The sequence below is a fragment of the Dreissena polymorpha genome, chromosome 1 (assembly GCF_020536995.1).
Source record: "Dreissena polymorpha isolate Duluth1 chromosome 1, UMN_Dpol_1.0, whole genome shotgun sequence".
NCBI lineage: Eukaryota > Metazoa > Mollusca > Bivalvia > Myida > Dreissenidae > Dreissena > Dreissena polymorpha.
This window is the reverse complement of record NC_068355.1, coordinates 71,780,565-71,806,252: the sequence shown is the minus strand read 5'-3', so window position 1 is coordinate 71,806,252 and position 25,688 is coordinate 71,780,565. Positions and strand designations below refer to the sequence as shown.

Below are 25,688 nucleotides of genomic sequence, written 5' to 3'. Positions count from 1 at the left end.
AAGTTAAAAAAACAACTTGTGTAAACAGTAGAGGTCACAGTTTTCATCCTAACTTAATAAAATTTGGCCAGAATGTTAATCTTGATGAAATCTGGGTTGGGATTGTATTTGGGTCATCTGGGGTTAAAAACTAGGTCACTAGGTCAAATCATAGAAAAACCTTGTGTAGACAATAGAGGTCATAGCTTTCATCTGATCTTAATGAAATATGGTCAGAATGTTTATCTTGATAATATCTGATTTTGGATCGTATATGGGTCATCTGGGGTAAAAAATTAGGTCACCTGGCCAATTCTAGTAAAACCTTGTGTAGGTGAAAGAGGTCACAGTTTTCATCACATCTTAATGAAATTGTATCAGAATGTATTAATTGATGAAATCTGGCTTGGGATTGTATATGGGTCTGATAGAATTTAAGTTGATGTAGCAAGGTTTGTCAGGTGAGCGATTCAGGGCCATCATGGCCCTCTTGTTTATTATTGTGCTTTATTTGGTTAATTTATCCATGATATTATTTACTTCATAACATTTTGAAAGATAAAAAAAATGGCACTTGTCGTCTACTTGGCCACAGAAGTGTTGCAGTTGATTTGGTGCCATTGGGATGTTTAAAAATTCTTTTTCAGTGATCACCATTCTGTTTCAGCCTAAAGAAAATAAGTCATTTTGCCCTTGCGCACTTGAGTTGGTAAAGATGTGTGAACCTCTAAGAATCTCTGTGAATTTTTAGGCCTCCGGATCGAATGATCGGTGGTACAGTAGATTTCGCTTAATTGAATATCCCATTTGTCAGGTCCGATTATTCAATTATCCGGAGTATTCAATTATATGGAATCCGTTATATTTCCTATGTTATCACTAACCGGTGTAATCCTCTTGGAAATTGTGCTTTTTGTGCATAATCAAAACATCATTTCGACACATAAAGCGTTAAAAAAAAGTTAATATTGGAATCAAATATTGAATCCATTATAATTATAATATAAATATTTTGTTGAATTCTCAAATGAGAATACAAATTTTGTAATCCAAAACACACTTTCTAGCTTTAAATAAAACGTCCACATGTATTTCCTTTACCCCCAACAAAAAGCTAGCGAAAACTATGCAGCAATGTACAATGTCACGCCATACGGTGCGTGTAATGATTTTTCCCATCTTCATTTTATTGCTTACCCAACGCTTATGCTAGCAACATCTATTGCTCATGTATTTTCCTGGTAAAAAGCGCGCGAAAATTAGTGTGGGTGTATATACACTGTCGAAGGAAAACTGTATATTGTTTTTGGCCTGTCTGTCTGTCATTCTGTCTGTCAATCTGTCCCAAAACTTTAACCTAAAACATTAACCTTGGTTAAAGTTTTGCGATAACTTTTGCAATATTGAAGATAGCAACTTGATACTTGGCATGCATGTGTATCTCATGGAGCTGCACATTTTGAGTGGTTAAAGGTCAAGGTCATCCTTCAAGGTCAAAGGTTAAATATATGGCTTCAAAGCGGTGCAATAGGGGGCATTGTGTTTCTGACAAACACATCTCTTGTTAAAAAAATAAATGGTTTATAGGCCACCATACAAAAAGAATTGTGACTGTTGTGGGTGGCACATGCAAAATTACATGGGTATTTTATACCCACAACGCAATTTGTTTCCCTATTTTTGTCATGCCGGCTTGGACCCCTTAGTTTTTTAAAAAATGAGTTGGGAACTTTATACAATTGTAATAAATAAGGGGTGGCAAGCTGTTGAAAATTGTGAAAAACAAATAAGTAGCGAATATTTCAAAATTGTAAATTTTTTGTTGCAAACTTCTTTCAATTGTGAAAATTTAAGTTGCAAACTTCTCAAATTTGTTAAAAACAGACAATATCTAAGAAGGAAAAAAAGCTTTAATGTTTGGTGCCCTAGGTTGTGGCAAACGCGGTGGCTGCTATCTCAGAGATCATGGACGCCTCACCGAACGCTGCCCAGGTCCTGGAGATGAACTCAGGCACCATCAACAAGCTGCTAACTGCCCTCAACGAGTGCACGAAGTAGGATCTGCTTACTAGTCGCTTACGTGTTTTTTGAAAACGACATAGATTAGGATTATGAAATTTGATAAACTTATTTTAACCCTTACAGTGCTGGAACCGAATTTTGAAGGCCTTTGCAAACAGTTTGGATCCAGATGAGACGCCACAGAACATGGCATCTCATCTGGATCCAAACTGTTTGCTATTCTGATAGTATTCTTTGGAAAAAATCAAAGAAAATGCTAATTTTAAAAATTCAGCAGACGACATTTTAGCAGATGAGAAATTACCCAGCATGCAAAGGGTTAAGTGATGAGAGGACAAGTCATAAGCCTTCATTTCTGAGATGCAATTATTTGTTTTACAAAGAGCTAAATTGTCTGGTAAATATTTGTTTTTGATATAATATTTGCTGTGTGAAACGAACATCATTATGAAACATCACAGGTTCACATATAAAAGACAATATGAACATAAAAAACATTTTTAATTGGTGCGGAACTTTTTTAATTGCATGCAAAACTGTCTAAGCCTGGTTTGTTTTGTATTTTGAAAAGTTAAAATTGATTTTTTTTAATGGTTTGTATAAGTCTACTTTAGTGCATGATTTAAGTTGCACATTTGACAAATTCTGTTGGGAGAGCTAGCCTTTCAGTGTGTTGTTTGCATTCAGATTTAGGGCTGATATTCAATCCCATTCCCAATGGAAAAAAATGTACATATTTTCCCCATATGGGACCTAAAAATTCCCAATTATAGGTTTCCGAAAACATTTTTTTTTTTAATCTAAACATTTAGTTGATCTCCCATCCAGCTCTAGAAGTTGAAATTTAGTGAATATAATATTGAAAACACTTTTATTCTTAATATTAAAGCATTTATTAGAAAAACAACATCTTTAATTTTCCAGTTTTAGTCAAAAAGCCATGATTATTCCTCATCCAAAAGGACCTGGTCTCATTCTTAAAATGGGGTCAAAAACACACTGCCTTTTTAGCAAGACTATTATATATGAAATATATATAAAGGAGCTATCCTACTCACCCCCGCGTCGGCGTTAGCGTTCCCGTTCCCGTTAGCATGCAAATGATAAAGTTTGCGTACCACCGCAAATATTTTTATTGTCCCTTGACATATTGCTTTAATATTTTGCAAACTTCTTTACCAACATGACCCTAATCTATAAACAAGAGCAGACAACTGTATCAAGCATTTTATAAGAATTATTGCCCTTTTTTCACTTGTAATATGCATATTACTTTAGTTACATTGCCATAACTTCTTTATTTATGATCAGATTTTATTAATACTTTGACATAACAACACTTACCTGAATACCACAATGGATTCCACCGCCCCAACCCAGAATTACTGCCTCCCCCCCCCCCCTAATTTTTATTTTTATTTTTTCCTTTTTTTATTTTTGAAAGATCGCCTTATAAATGACCACACCTCACATTATACCTTACTCTCAACCCCCCCCCCCTACCCTACCCAAAACAAATATTTTTTTCTTAAAACCTGGTTACAAAACAAAATAATATATTTATTTACTTTATTTTTGAAGGACCGTCCAAACTACCCACCCAAGCTATTGCTAGGGTTCAATAGATTGTGGAAAATATACCTGAACTATAACCTTGACCTTATTGAATAATTTGAACAATTCCCCCATGATGGCTTACGTTATACTGTCAAGCACTCGAATAGTCGAGCACACTGTCCTCTGACAGCTCTTGTTATTTATATTTCAATGGTGGACTAATACACGTAAAGTTGTTGTGAAGTTGTGCTGTGGACTCAAGTTTTAGCTATCCGAAGAAGACCATGATTAACACAATCATTTAAATTTGAAAAAAAAAAATAAAAATTATATTACTTATAGGATTAACCACATTCTGCACTCCATTGCTACATAGTATAAGTATTATAATGTGATGAGTCTCTTTTGGGGAAAAATGAATTGAGTGTAAACTGTCGTACAAGATAAGTCTGTGCAGTCTGCACAGGCTAATAAGGAAAAATTCTGTCCACCTGAACTGTATGATTCCATAAAATGAGGAAGTGTTGTCCCTGGTACGCTTGTGCCTGCTTCACAGGCTACTGTTGGATGACACTAAACGCTCATGCATTAAGCCATGTTTTCCCAGAATGGGGTGTATATACTATCATGTCCCAATGCAGGTGGGGTCAGGTGTTTATTCTGGATTCCATCTCCAACTACACCCCCAAGGATGACAAGGAGGCCCAGAGTATCTGTGAGAGAGTCACCCCCCGCCTGGCACACGCCAATGCTGCAGTGGTACTCTCAGCTGTCAAGGTGAGTATCTGTGAGAGAGTCACCCCCCGCCTGGCACATGCCAATGCTGCAGTGGTACTCTTAGCTGTCAAGGTGAGTATCTGTGAGAGAGTCACACCTCCTCACCCCAACTGGAACACGCCAATGCTGCAGTGGTACTCTCAGCTGTCAAGGTGAGTATCTGTGAGAGAGTCACACCCCCTCACCCCCACTGGCACATGCCAATGCTGCAGTGGTACTCTCAGCTGTCAAGGTGAGTATCTGTGAGAGAGTCACACCCCCTCACCCCGACTGGCACACGCCAATGCTGCAGTGGTACTCTTAGTTTTTAAGGTATCTGTGAGAGAGTCAGTCCCCTCCTGGCACACACCAATGCTGCAGTGGTACTCTCAGCTGTCAAGGTGAGTAATTGTGAGTCATCCCTGGCCTAGCACACTCCTACGCTTCAGTGTACTCTCAGCTGTCAAGGTTAGTATCTATGAGAGTCACCCCGGCCTGGCACATGTCAACGCTGGTACTCTGATATGTTAAGGTGAGTTTCTGGGAGAGAGTCATGCCCCCCATCCGCGCCTGGCACACACCAATGCTGCAGTGCTACTCTCAGCTGTCAAGGTTAGTATCTGTAAGAGTCATTCCCGGCCTGGCCAACTCCAACGCTGCTGTGATACTTTCTGTCAAGGTGTGTTGCTTATTAAACATAATGAGAAGCTGCTTTATAGACATTTCCAGTTTTTGCCACTCTGATTTAGAGTTATTTGTCTTAATTGACCAATTTTCGTTTAATGCAGCTTAGCAAATGCTTAGCAATTTACCACATTTTGTTTAAAATTTGTGTAAATCAATCAATATTTACTTGTTATGATTTAATTTAAAAAAACAGGATTAACAGAATGTAATTGTATGTATAAAATTTCCTGGCTTTGCTGGAGCATAAGACAAAAACAGCTTCTTTTTTTTAGAGGAATATGTAAAAGGTATGTGACGATGTAGCAATTTCGCGTCCATGAATTAATACTTGTATACACTAATGATGGCTGTGTTTTGTGTAGGTGGTGATGAAGCTGATGGAAATGCTGGACACGTCTGGGGAGTACGTCACCTCCCTCGTTAAGAAACTTGCCCCACCCCTGGTCACCCTGCTCTCTGCAGAGCCCGAGATACAGTACGTCGCACTGAGGAACATCAACCTGATCGTGCAGAAGAGGCAAGGCTCTCCTTTATCTGATCATAAATGAAGAAATGGGGGAAGTTTCTTGGCTTACAAGAGCCAAAGCTTTTTCAGATACATTAGTCCAGCAATGTTAAAATTGTAAATAGTTGTTAGAAATAATACATTTACAGCTGAACATATTTTGTGGTTTTTGTTATTCATTAAAAAAAATGTATTGTGGTATAGTTCAGTTGGGTTGAAATCGTCTACTTGTCCCCTTGAGATAAATTGCCATATTCTGGTCTCTATTGCAGGTCAGACATTCTGAAGAATGAAATGAAGGTTTTCTTCGTTAAGTACAATGATCCAATTTATGTCAAGCTGGAAAAGTTGGACATCATGATTCGTCTGACTAGCCAGGCCAACATTGCCCAGGTGCTTGCAGAATTGAAGGAATATGCCACAGAAGTGGATGTTGATTTTGTGCGCAAGTCTGTGCGTGCCATCGGCCGCTGTGCCATCAAGGTAGAGCCTGCGGCAGAGCGCTGTGTGAGCACTCTACTGGACCTGATCCAGACAAAGGTCAACTATGTGGTACAGGAGGCCATTGTTGTCATCAAGGTAGGATCTTGTTGTTTTGTATATTGAATGAGTAGGTACTCTGAGCTTATTTTCAATATCCCATTTTAGGACATTTTAGAATCATAATATATTTCAAATCAAGTTTTCTTTTTAGCTCGACTAGTATATATGAAATATATATAGTGGAGCTATCCTACTCACCCCTGCATCGGCGTTTCCGTGATGTTTCCGTTTCTGTGCAAATGTTAAAGTTTTCGTACTACCCCAATTATTTTCATTGTCCCTTGATATATTGCTTTCATATTTTGCATACTTGTTTACCAACATGACCCCAATCTGTAAACAAGAGCAGACAACTCTATCAAGCATTTTGTCATAATTATGGCCCCTTTTCCACTTAGAATATGCAGCAAATGTTAAAGTTTGCGTACTACCCCAAATATTTTCAATGTCCCTTGACATATTGCTTTCATATTTTGCATACTTGTTAACCATCATGACCCACACCTACAAACAAGAGCATACAACTGTATCAAGCATTTTGACAGAATTATTGCCCCTTTTATACTTAGAATATGCATATTATTTATAAATCTATGTTAAACTTTGTGTACTATCCCAAATATTTCCTATATCCTTTGACATATTGCTTTTATATTTTGCATACTTGTTTACCAACATGACCCCAACCTATAAACAAGAGCAGACCACTGTATCAAGCATTTTTACATAATTATGGCCCCTTTTACACTTAGATAATTGAACAATTTGCTTAAATTGCCATAACTTCTTTATTTATGATCAGATTTATTATTACTTTGACAAAACAACACTTACCTGAATACCACAATGGATTCCACCCAAACAATACCCCATGCCCCTAGCCAGAATCCCTTACCCCCCCCCAACCTCCCCCCCCCATTTTTTGTAAACATCATCTTATAAATTAGCACACCCCACAATATACCCCCCTCTCATCCCCCCTTCCCCCCCCTACCCCCCCCCACCCAATTTTTTTTTCACATCATCTTATAAATTACCCCACCCCACATTATACCCCCCTTTCCCCCCCTACTGCCCCCCTACCCCCCCCCAAAAAAAAAAATTTTTTTTCCTTCTTTTATTTTTGAAAGATCGTCTAATAAATGACCACACCCCACATTTTACCCCCTCTCAACCCCCCTCCCCCCCCCAATTTTTTTTATTTTATTTGTTTTCCTTTTTTTATTTTTGAAAGATAGTCTAATAAATTATTGAATATGAACAATTTCCCCATGATGGCTTACGTAATAATGTCAAGCACTCGAATTGTCGAGCGCGCTGTCCTCTGACAGCTCTTGTTATTCCCCCTTCCCCGGTATGGTGGCATATAGCAGTCAGATTTTCTGTCTGTCTGTGCCGCATTCTGTTTCCGGATTTTTTTCCATAATGCTTCGATATATTTACCTGATTAAGGTCTGAAAGTCTACTGGCATGAGTTATAGGTCAAGTTTGAGTTTGGTTCTCGTCTATTTTGGCAAAGTTTTGGGCCTTTGATTGAAAAAATTTCCCAACATTTAAAGTCTTCTGGACTATTTTGCTAAATGATTGCAGATATTGACCTGATTTTTAACCAGGTTTTCCGAAGGAAAAAACTGGTTATTAGATTGGCGAATGCGGGTGGGCTGGCTGGCTGGCTGGCGGGCGGGCGGAACAAGCTTGTCCGGGCCATAACTATGTCGTTCATTGTCAGATTTTAAAATCATTTGGCACATTTGTTCACCATCATTGGACGGTGTGTAGCGCGAAATAATTACGTCGATATCTCCAAGGTCAAGGTCACACTTTGAGTTCAAAGGTCAAAAATGGCCATAAATGAGCTTGTCCTGGCCATAACTATGTCATTCATTGTGAGATTTTAAAATCATTTGGCACATTTGTTCACCATCATGGGACGGTGTGTCGCACGAAAGAATCACGTCAATATCTCCAATGTCAAGGTCGCCACGACTAAAAATAGATTTTTTTTAAAAACAAACTTACAAAGGGGGTTAATTTTGTTTGTTCATTTCAAAAGTTCAGTTTGAGTTTTCTCCCTTTATGAGATTTTTTTTCACAATGAAAACCTGGTTTTGTGACAATTTTGTCCCTTGTTGTGTGTGTTAGTCAATCTACAAGACTAACAGATAAAGTGTGAGTTTTGTTCTGGTCCATTGATTTTTGAAGTTATTGGCCTGGAATTTTATTTAACTTCATACTTCATACTGTTCCTGATTTTTTTTTTAAAGTTTTGAGATGTTAACCTGATTTTTGGTATATGAGTCTACCCGCCATAGATATCAAGTTCAGTTTAGTTACGGTCCATTGTTTTACAAAGTTATGGACCTTGGACTTGTCTAGAAAATAACAGTTTTCTGCACCTTTTTGCAAAAGGCTTACCTGATTTTTTGGCATGTGAGTCTATGTACATGACTTACAGATCAAGTTTGAGTTTCGTCCCAGTCCGTTGGTTTTTGACAAAGTTTTGGGCCTTAGACTTGGGCTGAACATTTTTCTCTAAAATGACACTTCTGGATTTTTTGCAGAAGGCTTTTAGATATTTACCTGATTTTGGTTTGTGATTCTACCTGCATGACTTGTGACAAGATCAAGGTTGAGTTTTTTTTACGACAGAATTAAGAATTTTGGTGAATCTGTGCTTAATGGATATGTAGCTTGTATTTAATTGCATAAGGGAATCTTGTTCACAAACCCTGTCTGACTCCAGGATATCTTCCGCAAGTATCCCAACAAGTATGAGAGCATCATTGCAACCCTGTGTGAGAACCTGGACACTCTAGATGAGCCAGAAGCTCGCGCCTCCATGATCTGGATCATAGGGGAGTATGCTGAGCGCATTGACAATGCTGACGAGCTGCTAGAGAGCTTCCTGGAAGGTTTCCAGGTACTGATTGGGAATAAATTTGAGCGTTAATTTACTTCAAATCAGGAATATTATTATTGTTTAATTAATAGTTTTTGAATAATTATTAGAATAGCTCAAATACAACAGAAATTCATGTACAAAAGTAAAAAAGTAAAAAGATAAATAGAGCTTCAAAAGTATTTATTTTTACTTTAAATACTTCTATTGTCAGTAGTGGTAAATGCTCTTAACATCAGCAGTGTTATTTCAGCGTTTAACTGTTAAATGTGTGATTGAAATTTTAAAAACATAGGATGTCTCTTAAAAATAATTAATACAGAGCTCCAGATAAGGTTTTGTGAAATTCTTAAATTACTACCAGATTTTCAAAAAGAATTCTTAACTCTGAAATTTTATTCTTAACGTTACTACTAAGTTTTGGAAAATAATTCTATTTTTTTCTAAAAGACCTAAAAATAAATAATAATGGTTATTTTCTTGCAAAAAAAATCAAAATAAACATACTAGCAACTTTATTTATGCGAGTTCAACATTGTCTTTTCAGTATTATACAATGTTATTTTTCAAATACCATCATATGCCCAAACTGTGCTTAGATTGTATGCCTTAGATAAACTTTTTGACATATTTCACAATTAAAACAGATCTCCCCTTCAATCTTTTCAACGATTAGCCACGGGACTTGTCCCTTCCACTCGTTCAATGTTTTTTTTTGTGTTTAAGTTTGGACCCGTCGTGTCGCATTTTTGTTTAGCTTTTCAGACTGTGTCGGCAACTGAACAAACAACATCGTATAAGATCTTTTCTATAATGTCTTTCTTAACATTTAACTGCGGCTTACTTTGCGTAAATATGTTAAAAGCGCGTTTTTGGACGCTTTGCAGTTTTTTAGGACGTTCTCTGGGCGCCGCCATTTTTTTTGCCAGATAGACTGTATACGCCGCTTTTATTGGAAAAAATGCGCTTTGTTATATAAACCCGATAACCATTCTATATAAGCACCGCAAAGATCTTAAATACGCAAAAAGAACTCAATAAAAATCGATACGATTCGATGTAAAAATAATATTCGTAACTTGATTTTGAAATTCTTAATGGTACGACAAGATTTTAAAATAAATACGTAACGGACTTGAAAATAATTCGTAATTACGAAAATACGACCCTTATCTGGAGCTCTGTAATACATGCCATAATGTCTAGCATGTTCTGAGAAAACTGGGCATAATGCATGTGCATTAAGTGTCGTCCCAGATTAGCATGTGCAGTCCGCACAGGCTAATCAGGGACGACACTTTCTGCCTAAACTTGATTTTCTGTAAGGAGGGACTTCCTTGAAACTCAAAATACTATAAAATCAGAAAGTGTCGTCCCTGATTAGCCTTTGCGGACTGCACAGGCTAATCTGGGGCGACACTTTATGCACATGCATTAAGCCCAGTTTTCTCAGATAGCGGATGGGTTGTTGACTACATGGACTGGTGGCCTATTGCAGGATGAGAACACCCAGGTCCAGCTGCAGCTGCTGACGGCCATTGTGAAGCTGTTCTTGAAGAGGCCCACAGACACCCAGGAGCTGGTACAGCAGGTCCTCAGCCTCTCTACACAGGTACGTACACTTGAGTTGTGTTCTGGGACGACACTTTACGCTTTCATGACATTTTTTGTTAAATTGAAATCTCTTCTTAGCAAAAATCCAATTTAGCAGGAAAGTGTTTTATCTGATTAGCCTTGTAGACTGCACAGGCTAATCTGGGACGACACTTTACGCACATGCATTATGTCCAGTTTTTTCAGAACATGACTCACTTGTTCTCAAATATGGAGGCGTCAATTTTAGGGATGGGAACAAATACTGAAATGATATTTGATCACTCGTTTTTATTATTCTAGTTTTTTTAGCTCACCTGAGCACAACGTGCTCATGGTGAGCTTTTGTGATCGCCTTTTGTCCATCGTGCGTCATCTGTTGTCTGTTGTGCTTTGTGCGGGGTCAACATTTGCCTTGTTAACTCTCTAGAGGCCACATTTATTGTCCAATCTTCATGAAATTTTGTCAGAAGATTGGTCTCAATGATATCTTGGATGAGTTCAAAAATGGTTACGTTTGCTTGAAAAACATGGCTGCCAAGGGGCGGGGCATTTTTCCTTATATGGCTATAGTAAAATCTTGTTAACACTCTAGAGGCTACATTTATTGCCTGATCTTCATGAAACTTGGTCAGATGATTCATCCCAATAATATCTTGGAAGAGTTCGAAAATGATTCCGGTTGGTTGAAAAACATGGCCACCAGGGGGCGGGGCATTTTTCCTTATATGGCTATAGTAAAACCTTGTTAACACTCTAGAGGCCACATTTATTTTCCGATCTTCATGAAACTTTGTCAGAAGATTTGTCATAATGATATCTTGGATGAGTTCGAAAATTGTTTTGGTTTGTTTAAAAACATGGCCCCCAGGCGGCGGGTCATTTTTAGCTCATCTATTTTTTGAAAAAAAATTATGAGCTATTGTCATCACCTTGGCGTCGGCGTCGGCGTCGGCGTCGGCGTTGGCGTCGGCGTCCGGTTAAGTTTTGCGTTTAGGTCCACTTTTCTCAGAAAGTATCAATGCTATTGCATTCAAACTTGGTACACTTACTTACTATCATGAGGGGACTGGGCAGGCAAAGTTAGATAACTCTGGCGTGCATTTTGACAGAATTATGTGCCCTTTTTATACTTAAAAAATTGAAAATTTTGGTTAAGTTTTGCGTTTAGTTCCATTTTTCTCAGTAAGTATCAATGCTATTGCATTCAAACTTGGTACACTTACTTACTATCATAAGGGGACTGGGCAGGCAAAGTTAGATAACTCTGGCATGCATTTTGACAGAATTATGTGCCCTTTTTATACTTAGAAAATTGACAATTTTGGTTAAGTTTTGTGTTTAGGTTCATTTTATTCCTTAAGCATCAAAGCTATTGCTTTCATACTTGCAACACTTACTAACTATCATAAGGGGACTGTGCAGGCAAAGTAATGTAACTCTGACTGGCATTTTGACAGAATTATGTGCCCTTTTTATACTTAGAAAATTGAAAATTTGAATAAGTTTTGTTTTCTTAAATAAGTTTAAGGTCCACTTTATTCCTACAGTATCAAAGCTATTGCTTTCATACTTGCAAGATTTATGAACTATCATAAGGGGACCGTGCAGGCAAAGTTATGTAACTCTGACTGGCATTTGGACAGAATTATGGGCCCTTTATACTTAGAAAATTGAAAATTTGGTTAAGATTTATGTTTTGGTCCACTTTACCCCTAAAGTATCATAGATATTGCTTTCATACTTGGAACACTCACAAACTATCATAAGGGTACAGTAAAAGGACAAGTTGCATAACTCTGGTTGTCATTGTTACGGAATTATGGCCCTTTTTTGACTTAGTAACTTTTAATATATGGTTAAATTTTGTGTTTCGATCCACTTTACTTCTTAAGTATCAAGGCTATTGCTTTCAAACTTCAAATACTTACATGCTATCATGAGGTTACTGTACCTGGCAACTTGAATTTTACTTTGACCTTTGAATGACCTTGACTCTCAAGGTCAAATTATTAAATTTTGCTAAAATTGCCATAACTTCTTTATTTATGATTAGATTTGATTGATACTTTGATGAAACTACTCTTACCTGACATACCACAATAGACTCCACCCAAACCATCCCCCGTGCCCTCCCCCCCCTCCCCCCCCTCCCCCCCCCTATTTTTTTTTTCACAAATTACCACCACACCCTCACACTATACCACCCCCCCCCATTTTTTTTTAAAACGGTTATGTTTGAAATACCGTCCAACCATCGCACCCAAACCCCCCCCCCCTCTCCCCCCCGATTTTTTTTTTTTTTTTTCGCTTTTTTGGAAGATAATGTAATAAATGTCCACAACCCCACACTATGCACCCCTCTTCACTCCACTCCTCCCTCCTTTGTGATTTTGAAAATGAGAGTCCCTTCACCTTTAAAAAGAAAATAGATGAGCGGTCTGCACCCGCAAGGCGGTGCTCTTGTTCCTTATATGGCTGTTGTAAAACCTTGTTAACACTCTAGAGGCCACATTTATTGTCCAATCTTTATGAAATATGGTCAGAAGATTTGTCTTATTGATATCTTGAATGAGTTCGAAAATGATTACATTTGCTTGAAAAACATGGCTGCCAAGGGGTGGGGCATTTTTCCTTATATGGCTATAGTATAATTTTGTTAACACTCTAGAGGCCACATTTATAGTCCGATCTTCATGAAACTCGTTCAGAAGATTTATCCCAATAATATCTTGGAGGAGTTCTAAAATGATTCCAGTTGGTTGAAAAACATGGCAACCACGGGGGCGGGGCATTTTTTCTTATATGGCTAGATTTGTCCCAAAAATATCTTGTTATCTCAGGTGAGCGACTTTGGGCCTTTCAGGCCCTCTTGTTAAATATCCTTTTTTTTAAAAATGTCTGAACTTGTAAAAGTCTGAAACAGAGTACTGTTCCTGATTCCCACAAATATCATTATAGATCAAATCATATTTGCCTTGTATGCATCTTTTATATAGAGAAGAAAAAAAATCAATTATGAAAACTACTATGTTTGTAATTTGTCACTTAATGCATTGAGTGCATTAAATAATTCTGAATACAAGAGGATGGCATTGTTTATTATTTTGCTTAAGAGTAGTTATATTATAACTTTTTGATGGGTCTGGAATATAAAGCTTGTTTTGAATCAACCTTCTCAAGCCTAAATAAATATGTATTCTCTACACATGTTCCTGTCATTCTAACAAGTCTTTCCAAACATGTTTATTATTCAGACTCTTTTGGTGGGGTCTTAGTTAAAGGCTCTTGTAGTCCGCATTTATCAGCACAATTTAGGTGTGTGGTGAATTGTTTGTTAACTGTTTCAAACAATTTAAATAATAACAAGCAATCTTGTTACAATGATATGTCATCACAGCTTTAATAGCTTTGAGCACACAATTTTTACTTCTGTATCATGTATGTAACATGTGACACTTACACCCATGTAGCATTTAATTTGTAGTCATATAATGTCAAATGAAAAAGTTTAATTCCAAGGTATTGATGCTACTCATTCCCATATATACCTTCAGGACAGTGACAATCCTGACCTGCGAGACCGTGGCTACATTTACTGGCGTCTGCTCTCCACCGACCCTGCTGCTGCCAAGGAGGTCGTGCTGGCAGAGAAACCCCTCATCTCTGAGGAGACGGACCTTATTGAGCCGACGCTGCTAGACGAGCTGATCTGTCACATCTCCAGCCTTGCCTCTGTGTATCACAAGCCTCCCAATGCCTTTGTTGAGGGCCGCGGTGGACTGAGGAAGGTGCTGCCACCCAAGTCAGAGCTAGGGTAAGGCTTTTACAGAGGTTTTCTTTTATGTGGAGATACAAGTAAAAAATTCTACTGGTTCAAGTGTCATCAGTGTATAACTGTATACTATATAGTTTTAGAAATGTTGATAGGTTCTTAATATTATTTAATCATGTTTTTTTTCATTCCTCGCAAAAGGCTTTAATGATATAGAATTGGTGTTGACAATAAAGTTTTCAGGGCTTTATCTCAGAAACTATATAAAATACCAACATGAAATGATATCAATAAAAAGAAGTGTAATTCACAAGAACCATAACCCTACACTTTCTTTAATAAGAGTTATTGCCCTTTGTTTTGTTTTTTTGTATGTATGATGTAATTTTTTAGGGCTAAATCTCATAAAACATAAAAATTCATGGGTGTATTGATATTAATGAGGAGAAGTGCCATGCTAAAGAATCATAACCCTTTACCTTCTTAAACAGAGTTATTGTCCTTATATGTTTTTGTATGAATTAACTTTTCAGCACTATATCTCAGATTTACCACAAAGTTTCAACAAGAATCTACATGAATGTAAAAGATATCCATGAAGAGAATTTCCATGCATAAAAACAATTACCCTACTCATTATATTTTTTTAAGGATTATACCATATATCAAGGGATTAGAACCCAATCGTAAAAAACTATTTGGTGGGGGATATCAGTTCAGCAAATTTGCTTGTTTTTTTGCCCGTATATCGAAAGATCGGGGGGTATATTGTTTTTGGCCTGTCTGTCATTGTATGTGTCTGTGTGTGTGTTTGTCCCAAAACTTTAACCAAAACTTAAACCTTCTTCATAACTTTTGCAATAATGAACATAGCAACTTGATATTTGGCATGGATGTGTATCTCATGGAGCTGCACATTTTAGGTGGTGAAAGGTCAAGGTCATCCTTCAAGGTCAAAGGTTAAAAAAAATCAAAGCCTCGCATAAGGGGGCATTGTGTTTCTGACAAACACATATCTTGTTACTATTTTTAATAAATGTTATGTAAGCATTTGATAGTTGTAGTCAAATATTTTAGCCTGGGTTCTGGGAAAACAGTGCTTACTGCATGTGCATAATGTGGCATCACAGATATGCCTGTGCAATCTGTACAGGCTAATCAAGAATGACTTTCAGACTTTGTGAAAAGAAATTTAAGAAGTCTCTTGCAATGGAAAATCCATTTAAGGCGGAAAATGTCGTCCCTGATTAACCTGTGAAGATTTCATAGGCTAATCTGGGTGACACTTTACGCACACGCATAAGGCCCAGTTTTCACAGATCAAGGCTCACATATAAACCACATTTGCCTCTAATCTCTGCCCATATCCAGTGAGGGTGTAGTGGACAGCCTGGGCAGCCCCACAGAGCCCACGGCCCAGCCCCCGCAGTCCACAGTGATCCCAGGGGCTGACTCCCTGATAGGGGACCTCCTAGACATAGACCTGGGAGGGCCTGGCCCCTCCATGATGCAGCAGCAGATGTACCCTGGCCAGTCACAGGGGTCGGCGCAAGGGGGAGGGGGGTCACAAGGCCTCGACATATTTGGGGAAGGACTCGATAATCTGGTATGCATTTGTTTCTGTCCCCAAATTTGTAAAGCAATAAGAAGCTAATTTTTATGACTCGATCTTGACGAACTTGGATCAGTTATAGCACTTTTATATGGGCCGTGCTGTGTGAAAAAGGGGTTTTAATGCATGTGCGTAAAGTCTCGTCTCAGATAAGCCTGTGCTGTCAACAAGGACAAGACTTTCTGCCTAAAATGGATTTTTGCTAAGAAGAGACTTTTTGTAAACGAAAAAAAACATTAAAGTGGAAAGTGTCGTCCCTGATTAGCCTGTGTGGAGTGCACAGGCTAATCTGGGACAACACTTACACACATGCATTAAGCCTCTTTTTCATGAGGATGGCTCATATATATATATATATATATATATATATATATATATATATATATATATATATATATATATATATATATATATATATATATATATATATATATATATATAAACTTACTATTACATCTATTTTTTAACAGAATTTTTGTTGGACAAAACAGTATTTATGATGTTAATTTCAAATGAAATTTGCATACTTTATAACAATATGAAATAAGTGAACTTATTAAACTCAACCAAATTTAAGTGTGCTTTGCTTTATGTTAATGGTTATAATTTGCTTAATATATTTCAAATGAGGTAAAGGTTTTTAACATTTCAAATCTTATTTATTTACAGTTCAATCTGTGAATTTGCTTCTTAGGTTATTATGTCTATTTTTCATTTTGCAGATTCTTTACGATACATTAAATTGTATCATCGGTCTGCAAATGTTTTTGTACAATGTATTAGTGATTGTTTAAAATATATAATAAGCCATTTAAAAAAAAGAAAAAAGAAAATACTAAATAAATATGTCCCCTTCCGTTTAACTGAAATACAAATTCACAAGTAAAATGGGTCTTACAAAAAAAATTAAGTTAGATTTTCATAACAAGCTTTATAAAAATGGGCTCAGTCCATTTGAATAATTTTAATTTCACAAGAAACTTTTCAAAAGCAATGTTTAAATACATGCCTGTGTATTCTACTCTACTATGATTATTTCAGTTGGGTGGAGGTCCCTCTGGGGCTGATATGCTGGGAGGTCTTGGCGACATATTTGGAATGCCTCAGACCCAGTCATACGTGCCCCCTCAGGAGGTGTGGCTCCCGGCTGCAAAGGGCAAGGGGCTGGAGATAACGGGAACCTTTGCCAGGAAGAACAATACCATTCACATGGAGCTCACCTTCACCAACAAGGCCATGCAGCCCATGTCAGGGTTTGCCATACAGTTCAACAAGAACAGGTATGGTGGAGTTAAATGTTAGACTGATTTCTACTGGCTTTTGTTTTGCTAATAAAACCATATTACATAATAGTTGTATTACTAGTTAGCTGAAATAGCTAGTAAATGCTGTGAACCTTTTAAAAAGACAGTATTGTCTTCATTTATATCGTCAAAGTGTTTTTATGTGTGCTTGGTAAATTTACATCATTAATAACAACTTAATATTGATCACACATTAAACTATTTCACTCATGTAACATTGGTTTATAAATTATCATTATTCATAATTAATGGATTTGACTTGAGCTGATGCCGTTATTGTTCTGTTCCCAAGTTTTGGCCTGATGCCTGCCAGTGTGATGAACATCCGCTCGCCCCTCCCCCCCAACCAGGGAGCCAGTACCTCCCTGCCCCTCAATACCCAGGGACCTGTCATGAAGATGGAGCCACTCACCACTCTACAGGTACCAGGGCACAGCAGTTTGTCTACCTTTCATTACCAACAAGACTCAACAAAACATAACTGAAACAGGATCTGTTTCAATGTGAAACATTTTATGAACCCAGAAAGGGATTTAAGGTTTTGTCGGCCCTGAGATGTCAGTGAATGCTGTGCTTCACACAAAGAAAGAAAGTTTAAATATGTGTGTAAGCTGTAAGTTATAGAAGTATATCTAAATTTTACTGAAATTTAAATATGCATGTTTATTGTATACACAGTCATCCCTTACAATTTGAATGTTGTGATTGAGGTAAAAACAATATTTTAAAGACATACTATTATAGTATTGCTCCTCATAGGTTCGATTTTTATAATACAATGATCAGAGGGGGTGAATACAAGTACGTGATTATCAAGATGGTGACCTCCATGCCAAGACCGGTATTTTTCGCCGTTTTATACCCTTTATTACTTGTATTATTTTCTTAAATGCCACCCACTTTCCAGCCATATTAGCAATAAAGTTACTGGTGTTTATTTTATAGTAATATTTGCTCTTTATCTCGACTTTACTCGGTGCGAAATTTCTAAGCGGGATGACCTAATTAGGGCTCCACTAAGAAAATTTGCGTGGAGTAAAGTCGATACATAAAGGGACTTTCAATACAAAATAAATGCTAATCACTTTTTTATAGGGATGGCAAAATTATTCGAATAATCGAATATTCGATTGAATGGTCAGCATTCGAATAATAAAAATGATATTCGCATTTTTTTCCAAAACTAATTTCACCAATATTTAATGACCTGCGAACCGCTTACTAAAAAGCGACTGAAATCACTTGGGAGTAACATGTTTGACGTGACGTTCTTCGTGTAAAACTGATAACGCGGCCCGTATCAGTTTTGATTGCGCAATGCAATATACACGCTCTAAGAAAGGCCCCGACTATTGTTTGCCAGTGGGGTGCCAATTAACGGTTTCAATTGACTGGCGAATAATAATTATAATTAAGTTTTGTGATCACAGTATGTACAGCCATTAAAATGTGTGAATAACTCAAATCGCACAATACAATATACTTATTATAAGAAAGGGCCCGAACTGTTGTTTGTCAATTAGGTACCAATTAAGGGCTTCAATTTACTTGTGAATAATAATTTAGTTTTTGTGATCACAGTTTGAACAGACATTTAAATATGTGAATTACTCAAAAGTAACAGATAATATAAATTAAACAATCATCAAGGAATCATAATTCAAATCTGAAAATGCCATCTGCAGTATGGAATACTTAACACGGTCTGTGGATAAGAAGACCGCAACGTGTAATGTGTGTAAACTTAGTTTTACATATGCGCGGTCTGCTTCAAATCTGTGGAATCATTAAAAAATAAAATTCTATGACACGATGTTTTTCATTCTATTTGTGCCCGATCGCAGTATCGACAGCGATACAATTATTCGATAGCAACGTTAATAAACAGACTCGTATTTAGCAAACAGATATAACTTACAAACCAATGGAAATTAACACATAACAAGGTAAAATCAATCCAGCCGTTTTATGCGAATATTCGATTGAATGAATTTGCGAACATTCGAATACCGCTATTGGTATTCGATGCCATCCCTACTTTTTTACTGATGTGGCTGGAAAGTGAGCGCCGTTTAAAAATTAAACAAGAGTAATAAAGGTTATAAAATGGGGAAAAATGCCTGTCTCGGCGTGGACATCGTCATCTTGACTATCAGGTGATTACCCCCACTGAATGATGCGACTTGCCACTTTTTTAGGTTTATTTGCGATTGTATTGAAACTTTTTATCCAACTGAAGGCTTTGCACCACTAATTCATGTGTTTCAGTGTTGGTCATGCTACTAATAACCCCAATGAAAGTATTATCACTTCATCCTAATACAAAAGCACATGTTTGTATGTTTGCAGGTAGCTGTGAAGAACAACATCGATGTGTTCTACCTGTCCACCCAGGTGCCGCTGCACGTTCTGTTCACTGAGGATGGGGAGATGGACAAAAAGGTGTTCCTGGCCACATGGAAGGACATCCCCTCGCAAAACGAGGTCCAGTACACCATCAACAATGTGCAGCATAACGCTGGTAGGCAACTATGACATAACTCACACAGCAGGAAAACAATGTATATGAGCCTTGTTATTTGAAAAGTTTTTTCTATAGATTTGAGTGCAGGCTAATGAGTGACGATGCTTTTGGCCTTCATGTTATTTTTAGCTCACCTGATTGCTCAGGTGAGCTTTTGTGACCGGTCTTTGTCCGTCATCTGTCCGTCCGTCCACATTTGTTCGTAAACACTCTAGAGGCCACATTTATTGTCGGATCTTCATGAAACTTGGTCAGAAGCTTTGTCCCAATGAAATCTCGGTCAAGTTCGAAACTGGGTCGTGCCGGGTCAAAAACTAGGTCACTAGGTCAAAAAAAAAGAAAAAAACTTATTAACATTGTTGAAGTCACATTTCATGCCCAATCTTTGTGTAACTTTGTCAAAATGTTTGTCTTAATGATATGTTGGTTGAGTTCAAAAGTCGTTCTGGTCCGTTGAAAAACATGGCCGCCAGTGGGCGGGGCAGTTTTCCTTAATTGGCTATAGAGAAACCTCGTAAACACTCTAGAAGTCACAATTTTTGCCCAATCATCATAAAAATTGGTCAAAACATTGGTTTTATTGATATCTCGGAGGAGTTCGAAAATGATCCAGATCAGTGAAAAACATGGCCGCCAGTGGGCGGGGCATTTATCTCAATATGTATATAGTGAAAACATGCGAACACTCTAGAAGTCACATTTTTGGCCCAATTTTCATGAAATTTGGTCAGAACATTTGTTTCCTTGATATGAGAGTTGAGTTCGAAAATGGTTCCGGTCAGTTGAATAAAATGGCTGCCAGGTGGGGGGCAGTTTTCCTTATTTGGCTATAGAGAAACCTTGTTAACACTCTAAAAGTCACAATTTTTGCCCAATCATCATGAAAATTAGTAAAAACATTGGTTTTATTGATATCCTGGACGAGTTTGAAAATGGTCCAGATCGGTGAAAAAACATGGCCGCCAGTTAGCGGGGCATTTTTCTTTATATGTATATAGTGAAAACATGTGAACACTCTAGAAGTCACATTTTTGGCCCAATCTTCATGAAATTTGGTCAGAACATTTGTTTCCTTGATATGAGAGTTGAGTACGAAAATGGTTCCGGTCAGTTGAATAAAATGGCTGCTCGGGGAAGAGCAGTTTTCCTTATTTGGCTATAGAGAAACCTTGTAAACACTCTAGAAGTCACAATTTTTGCCCAATAGTCATGAAAGTTGGTCAAAACATTGGTTTTATTGATATCTTGGACGAGTTCGAAAATGGTCCAGATCGGTGAAAAAACATGGCCACCAGTGTGCGGGGCATTTTTCTCTATATGTATAATGAAAACATGTGAACACTCTAGAAGTCACATTTTTGACCCAATTTTCATGAAATTTGGTCAGAACATTTGTTACCTTGATATGAGAGTTGAGTTTGAAAATGGTTCCGGTCAGTTGAATAACATGGCTGCCAGGGGGGGGGGCAGTTTTCTTATATTTATATTGTAAAAAAAGCTTGTGAACACTCTAGAAGTCACAATTTTTGCCCAATCATCATGAAACTTGGTGAATAGATTGGTTTTATATATATCACATAATTAATGCCATAATTATTGCCCTTAGATTGTCCAAATTTTCATCATATTATACAAAATCCTTGTAAACACTCTAGAGGTCACAATTTTGTTTCAGATTTTATGAATCTTGGTCATAATATTTATTTTTGTAAGCAAAGTTTGATGTTTGGTAAGGGGGGGGGGTCTTCTCAAAATAAAGGTCACCAGGTCAAATCTTACAAAAACAAAGTCACTCCATACGCCGGAGTTTTGGTTCAATAATGATGAAACTTGACCAGGATGTTTGTCTGGACAATATGTAGGTGAAGTTTGACGTTTGGTAAAGATTGAATGAACTGACTCCTCTCAGGTGAGCGAACTAGGGCCATCTTGGCCCTCTTGTTTTCATTTAAAGGAAGTCTCCTCTAAGAAAAAATCCAGTTTAGTCGAAAAGTGTCGTCCCAGATTAGCCTTTGCAAACCGCACTTGCATATTTGGAATGACACTTTACACACATGCATAAAACCCCTCTGCACGGAGCCTGGCTCATTGACTGCTTTGTATGTGGTTGATTTCTAAGAAGATACTTTCTTAAAACAGAAAATATCATTACAGCGGAAAGTGTCTGGGACAGCACTTGACGCAATTGCATTAAAACCCTTTTTCATAGGGCAAGGGTAATATGAATGTAACAACTGCATTTTCCCTTCATGTTTGATGAGACTGGCTTTTTTACTTGGTTTGGTTTTGAATTTGACATGTTACACATTTGATTGCTTGGCTAATGAACTGAACTTTATATTTTGAATGATCCTGGCACTGCTAATTGGTGATTGATTGTAGTAGAACAAGCAGTCTAGCATAACATTAAATTTCCATACTGAAATGAAGCACATTTTCTTGAGTAACAGTGTTCTTTTCACCAAACAGGTACAGTTTGTCAACAATATAAGCCTGTTCTTTATCCAGTACTTTAATAAAAGATAACCTGATCATGTAAATTGTATATACGACACTTACCCAATTATGCTACTAGGTAACCCTTTACCACTTATACGTATTTTGATGCATTTATAGTCCCTTAGAAAGTTACATTTATTTAAAAAGCTTTCTTACTAGATTTAAGTTTTAAAGGTTTCATTTCCAACCCTTAGATACTGATGAGCAGCAAACACCATTAAACCTGAACAGACTGCAAGTTTCTCACAGGCTGTTCTGGTTTTATGCTGTTTGTACATAGCTATTTTCACTTTGGCTCCGAGTGGGAAAGGATTAAGCATTTATGGCATGTGTATTTTCATGACTTGTTTTTGTTTGCTTTCTAGACACAGTCTCACAGAAACTGCGGAACAACAACATCTTCACGATCGCAAAGAGGAACGTCGAGGGACAGGATATGTTGTACCAGTCCTTAAAACTGACCAATGGCATCTGGGTCCTGGCAGAACTGAAGATTCAGCCCTCAAACCCATCATTTGTGGTCAGTGAACATGGCCCTGTGCACTGTAGTTTATGCTCAACTGCGCACTTTGTGCTCATGGGATCTTTCTATGTACCCTTGCGTGATGTGTGTGTCGTCAACTAGTAGCCGATTACAAACCTAGAGGCCACTTTTTTTTACCCAATCTTGATGAATATTTGTTTTGACAATATCTAGGTCGAGTTTAAATCTGGTTCATGTGGGTCCAAAAACTATGTCATCAGGATAAATCTTAATATAAAACCATGTTTTCCACTCTTGAGGCCACTTCTGTGACTCAGTCTTCAAGAAACGTGGTCAGAATGTTTATCTTGACAATATCAAGGCCAAGATTTAATTAGGGTCAAATGCCTCTAAAAACAGTGTCATTCTGTCAAATTATTATGTCCCCCACTATAGTAGTGGGGGACATATTGTTTTTGCCCTGTCTGTTGGTCTGTTGGTTGGTTGGTTTGCGCCAACTTTAACATTTGCAATAACTTTTGCAATATTGAAGATAGCAACTTGATATTTGGCATGCATATGTATCTCATGGAGCTGCACATTTTGAGTGGTGAAAGGTGAAGGTCATCCTCCAAGGTCAAAGGTCAAATATATGGGTCAAAATTGCTCATTTAATGTACACTTTTGCAGTATTTCAATATTCAAGATAGCAACTTGATATTTGGCATGCATGTGTATCTCATGGAGCTGCACATTTTGAGTGGTGAAAGGTCAAGGTCATCCTTCAAGGTCAGAGGTCAAAATTATGTGGACAAAATCGCTCATTTTATGAGTACTTTTGCAATATTGAAGATAGCAACTTGATGTTTGGCATGCATGTGTATCTCATGGAGCTGCACATTTTGAGTGGTGAAAGGTCAAGGTCATCCTTTAAGGCCAGAGGTCAAATATATGTGGCCCAAATCGCTTATTTTATGAATACTTTTGCAATATTGAAGATAGCAACTTGATATTTGGCATGCATGTGTATCTCATGGAGCTGCACATTTTGAGTGGTGAAAGGTCAAGGTCAAGGTCATCCTTCAAGGTCAAATATATGGGTCAAAATTGCTCATGTAATGTCACTTCTGCAATATTGAAGCTAGCAATTTTATATTTGAAATGCATGTGTATCTCATGGAGCTGCACATTTTGAGTTGTGAAGGGTCAAGGTCATCCTTCAAGGTCAAACGTCATATAGGGGGACATTGTGTTTCACAAACACATCTTGTTTTTAATATAAAATGTACTGATGAACCAACATTTATAACCGATGATTGATAAAGCTTGGTCAGAATGTTGATCTTGACAATATCTCGGCCAAGTTTGAATCTGGATCTGGGTCCGGTGCAACCAGTGACTTGGTTTAATCTAAATAACACGTTTAATCTCTCTAGAGGCTTCATTTAGGAATCAGTCTTGATCAAACTGTGTAAGAATGTTTATCTCAACAATATAAAGGCCATGTTTAAAAGTGGGGTTAAAAACTAGAGCACCAGGTCAAGCCTTCAACAATTATTGTCTGTGAACTCAAATGAGCGCTTAAGGTCCATCATGACCCTCTTGTTTAAAACCTAGAGTAGCTTGATTGCTGGGAAAATCCTGGTAGTCAAGTTCCCTTCCCGGGAGGAACCAGTTCTTGATGTCTTTAAAAATATATTGACTTTAGCTTGAATGGATTCTCTGCTGTTATTATGTATAAGATACATGTATTATATGTATTATAAATTCATAAATAGGTATTATAAATTGCACCTACATTTTTTGTAATGATTTTTTTTTTACTTAAGAGTAGCATGATAATTTTTATCTTTACTCCAGAATAGCATTTATAACTTTTTATATTATATAGCTTTATTTATAGCTTTTTTCATGTACACTTTTATCTTGAAGTAAGCACATGGTCTAATTCAGTACATGTTTTGATACATACATTTATAAATTAAAGATTGCATGACAACAAAATATTATCTAGTTATGTTGAAAATTTATCTTAATTGTCGATAACATTATCTATAGATATGTTCATTCTTGAACCGTTTCAGCTGTCTATTAAAGCCAGAGCTACAGATGTGTATGAGGCAGTGAAACAGGTGTTTGAGAACATACTTCACAACTAGACTGCATTGTGTCAGTGACGTACTAGATGGCATTGTGCTTGTTTAGCAATACCCGAATGGAAATGAAGGCCAAATTAACTGATTACATGTAGTGCTGATAGATTTATGTTATAACATTTTAACTAGAATAAATGGTTAATTAGTGTTGCACATTTTGATATGTCTAATGATGTTATAATAAGAATGTAAAGATAATTTGTACTTTTCATAAGCATTTTGCACAGAAATGATTGAAAGCTAAATAGAAAATTTAATGTGTTTGAACATTCCAGATAATTGTTAGGGAAGTATTATACACTTGTCCTGTGGTTGTTTTGTAAAATGAATTATAAAGCACATAAACTTTAATCTAATATTTGTATAAATGTATGCTTTATCTACTGATAGCTGTTGAAACACGCATGGCCTTGATACTTGTACTTGTCACTGAAATGGGATCATACCATCACACCATTATAACAGTATCTTTTTACTCAGGTCGTGTCCAATATGGATCACAATCTAGGTCCATATGTGTTTTGATGCAGTGTGGTTCGTTTTAAGTTCAGTTACATGATCTTGTTGAGTACTCACACTGCTTTTAGCAGGTGATTTTCTCACTTAACAACATGAGCCTAACATCAGACATGTGTTCCTTTTTAGCTCATCTGAGCACTAATTGCTGAAGGTGAGATTTTGTGATCGCCTTGTGTCCATTATGCGTCATCAACATTTATCTTATTATCACTCTTTAGGCCACATTGACCTTCAAATCTTCATGAAACTTGGTCAGAATATTCGTTTGTTATACATTCAGTTGAGTTGGAAAATG

The 25,688-nt window shown here is 37.2% G+C and overlaps 1 protein-coding gene across 1 annotated transcript in view; it reads left to right on the top strand.

Moving 5' to 3' along the window:
* LOC127834657 (AP-1 complex subunit beta-1-like) overlaps positions 1-25,225 on the top strand; it is a 37,874-nt gene extending 12,649 nt beyond the window's left edge. Inside the window, exons 6-18 of the mRNA XM_052360683.1 lie at positions 1,909-2,033; positions 4,200-4,335; positions 5,364-5,518; positions 5,779-6,085; positions 8,793-8,969; positions 10,447-10,560; positions 14,099-14,358; positions 15,688-15,922; positions 16,970-17,208; positions 17,525-17,654; positions 19,582-19,753; positions 22,621-22,775; positions 24,803-25,225. Of these exons, the coding sequence (XP_052216643.1) occupies positions 1,909-2,033; positions 4,200-4,335; positions 5,364-5,518; positions 5,779-6,085; positions 8,793-8,969; positions 10,447-10,560; positions 14,099-14,358; positions 15,688-15,922; positions 16,970-17,208; positions 17,525-17,654; positions 19,582-19,753; positions 22,621-22,775; positions 24,803-24,877 (2,280 nt within the window). The 3' untranslated portion in view covers positions 24,878-25,225. The remainder of the gene's footprint in view (positions 1-1,908; positions 2,034-4,199; positions 4,336-5,363; positions 5,519-5,778; positions 6,086-8,792; positions 8,970-10,446; positions 10,561-14,098; positions 14,359-15,687; positions 15,923-16,969; positions 17,209-17,524; positions 17,655-19,581; positions 19,754-22,620; positions 22,776-24,802) is intronic.
* Positions 25,226-25,688: the final 463 nt, after the last annotated feature.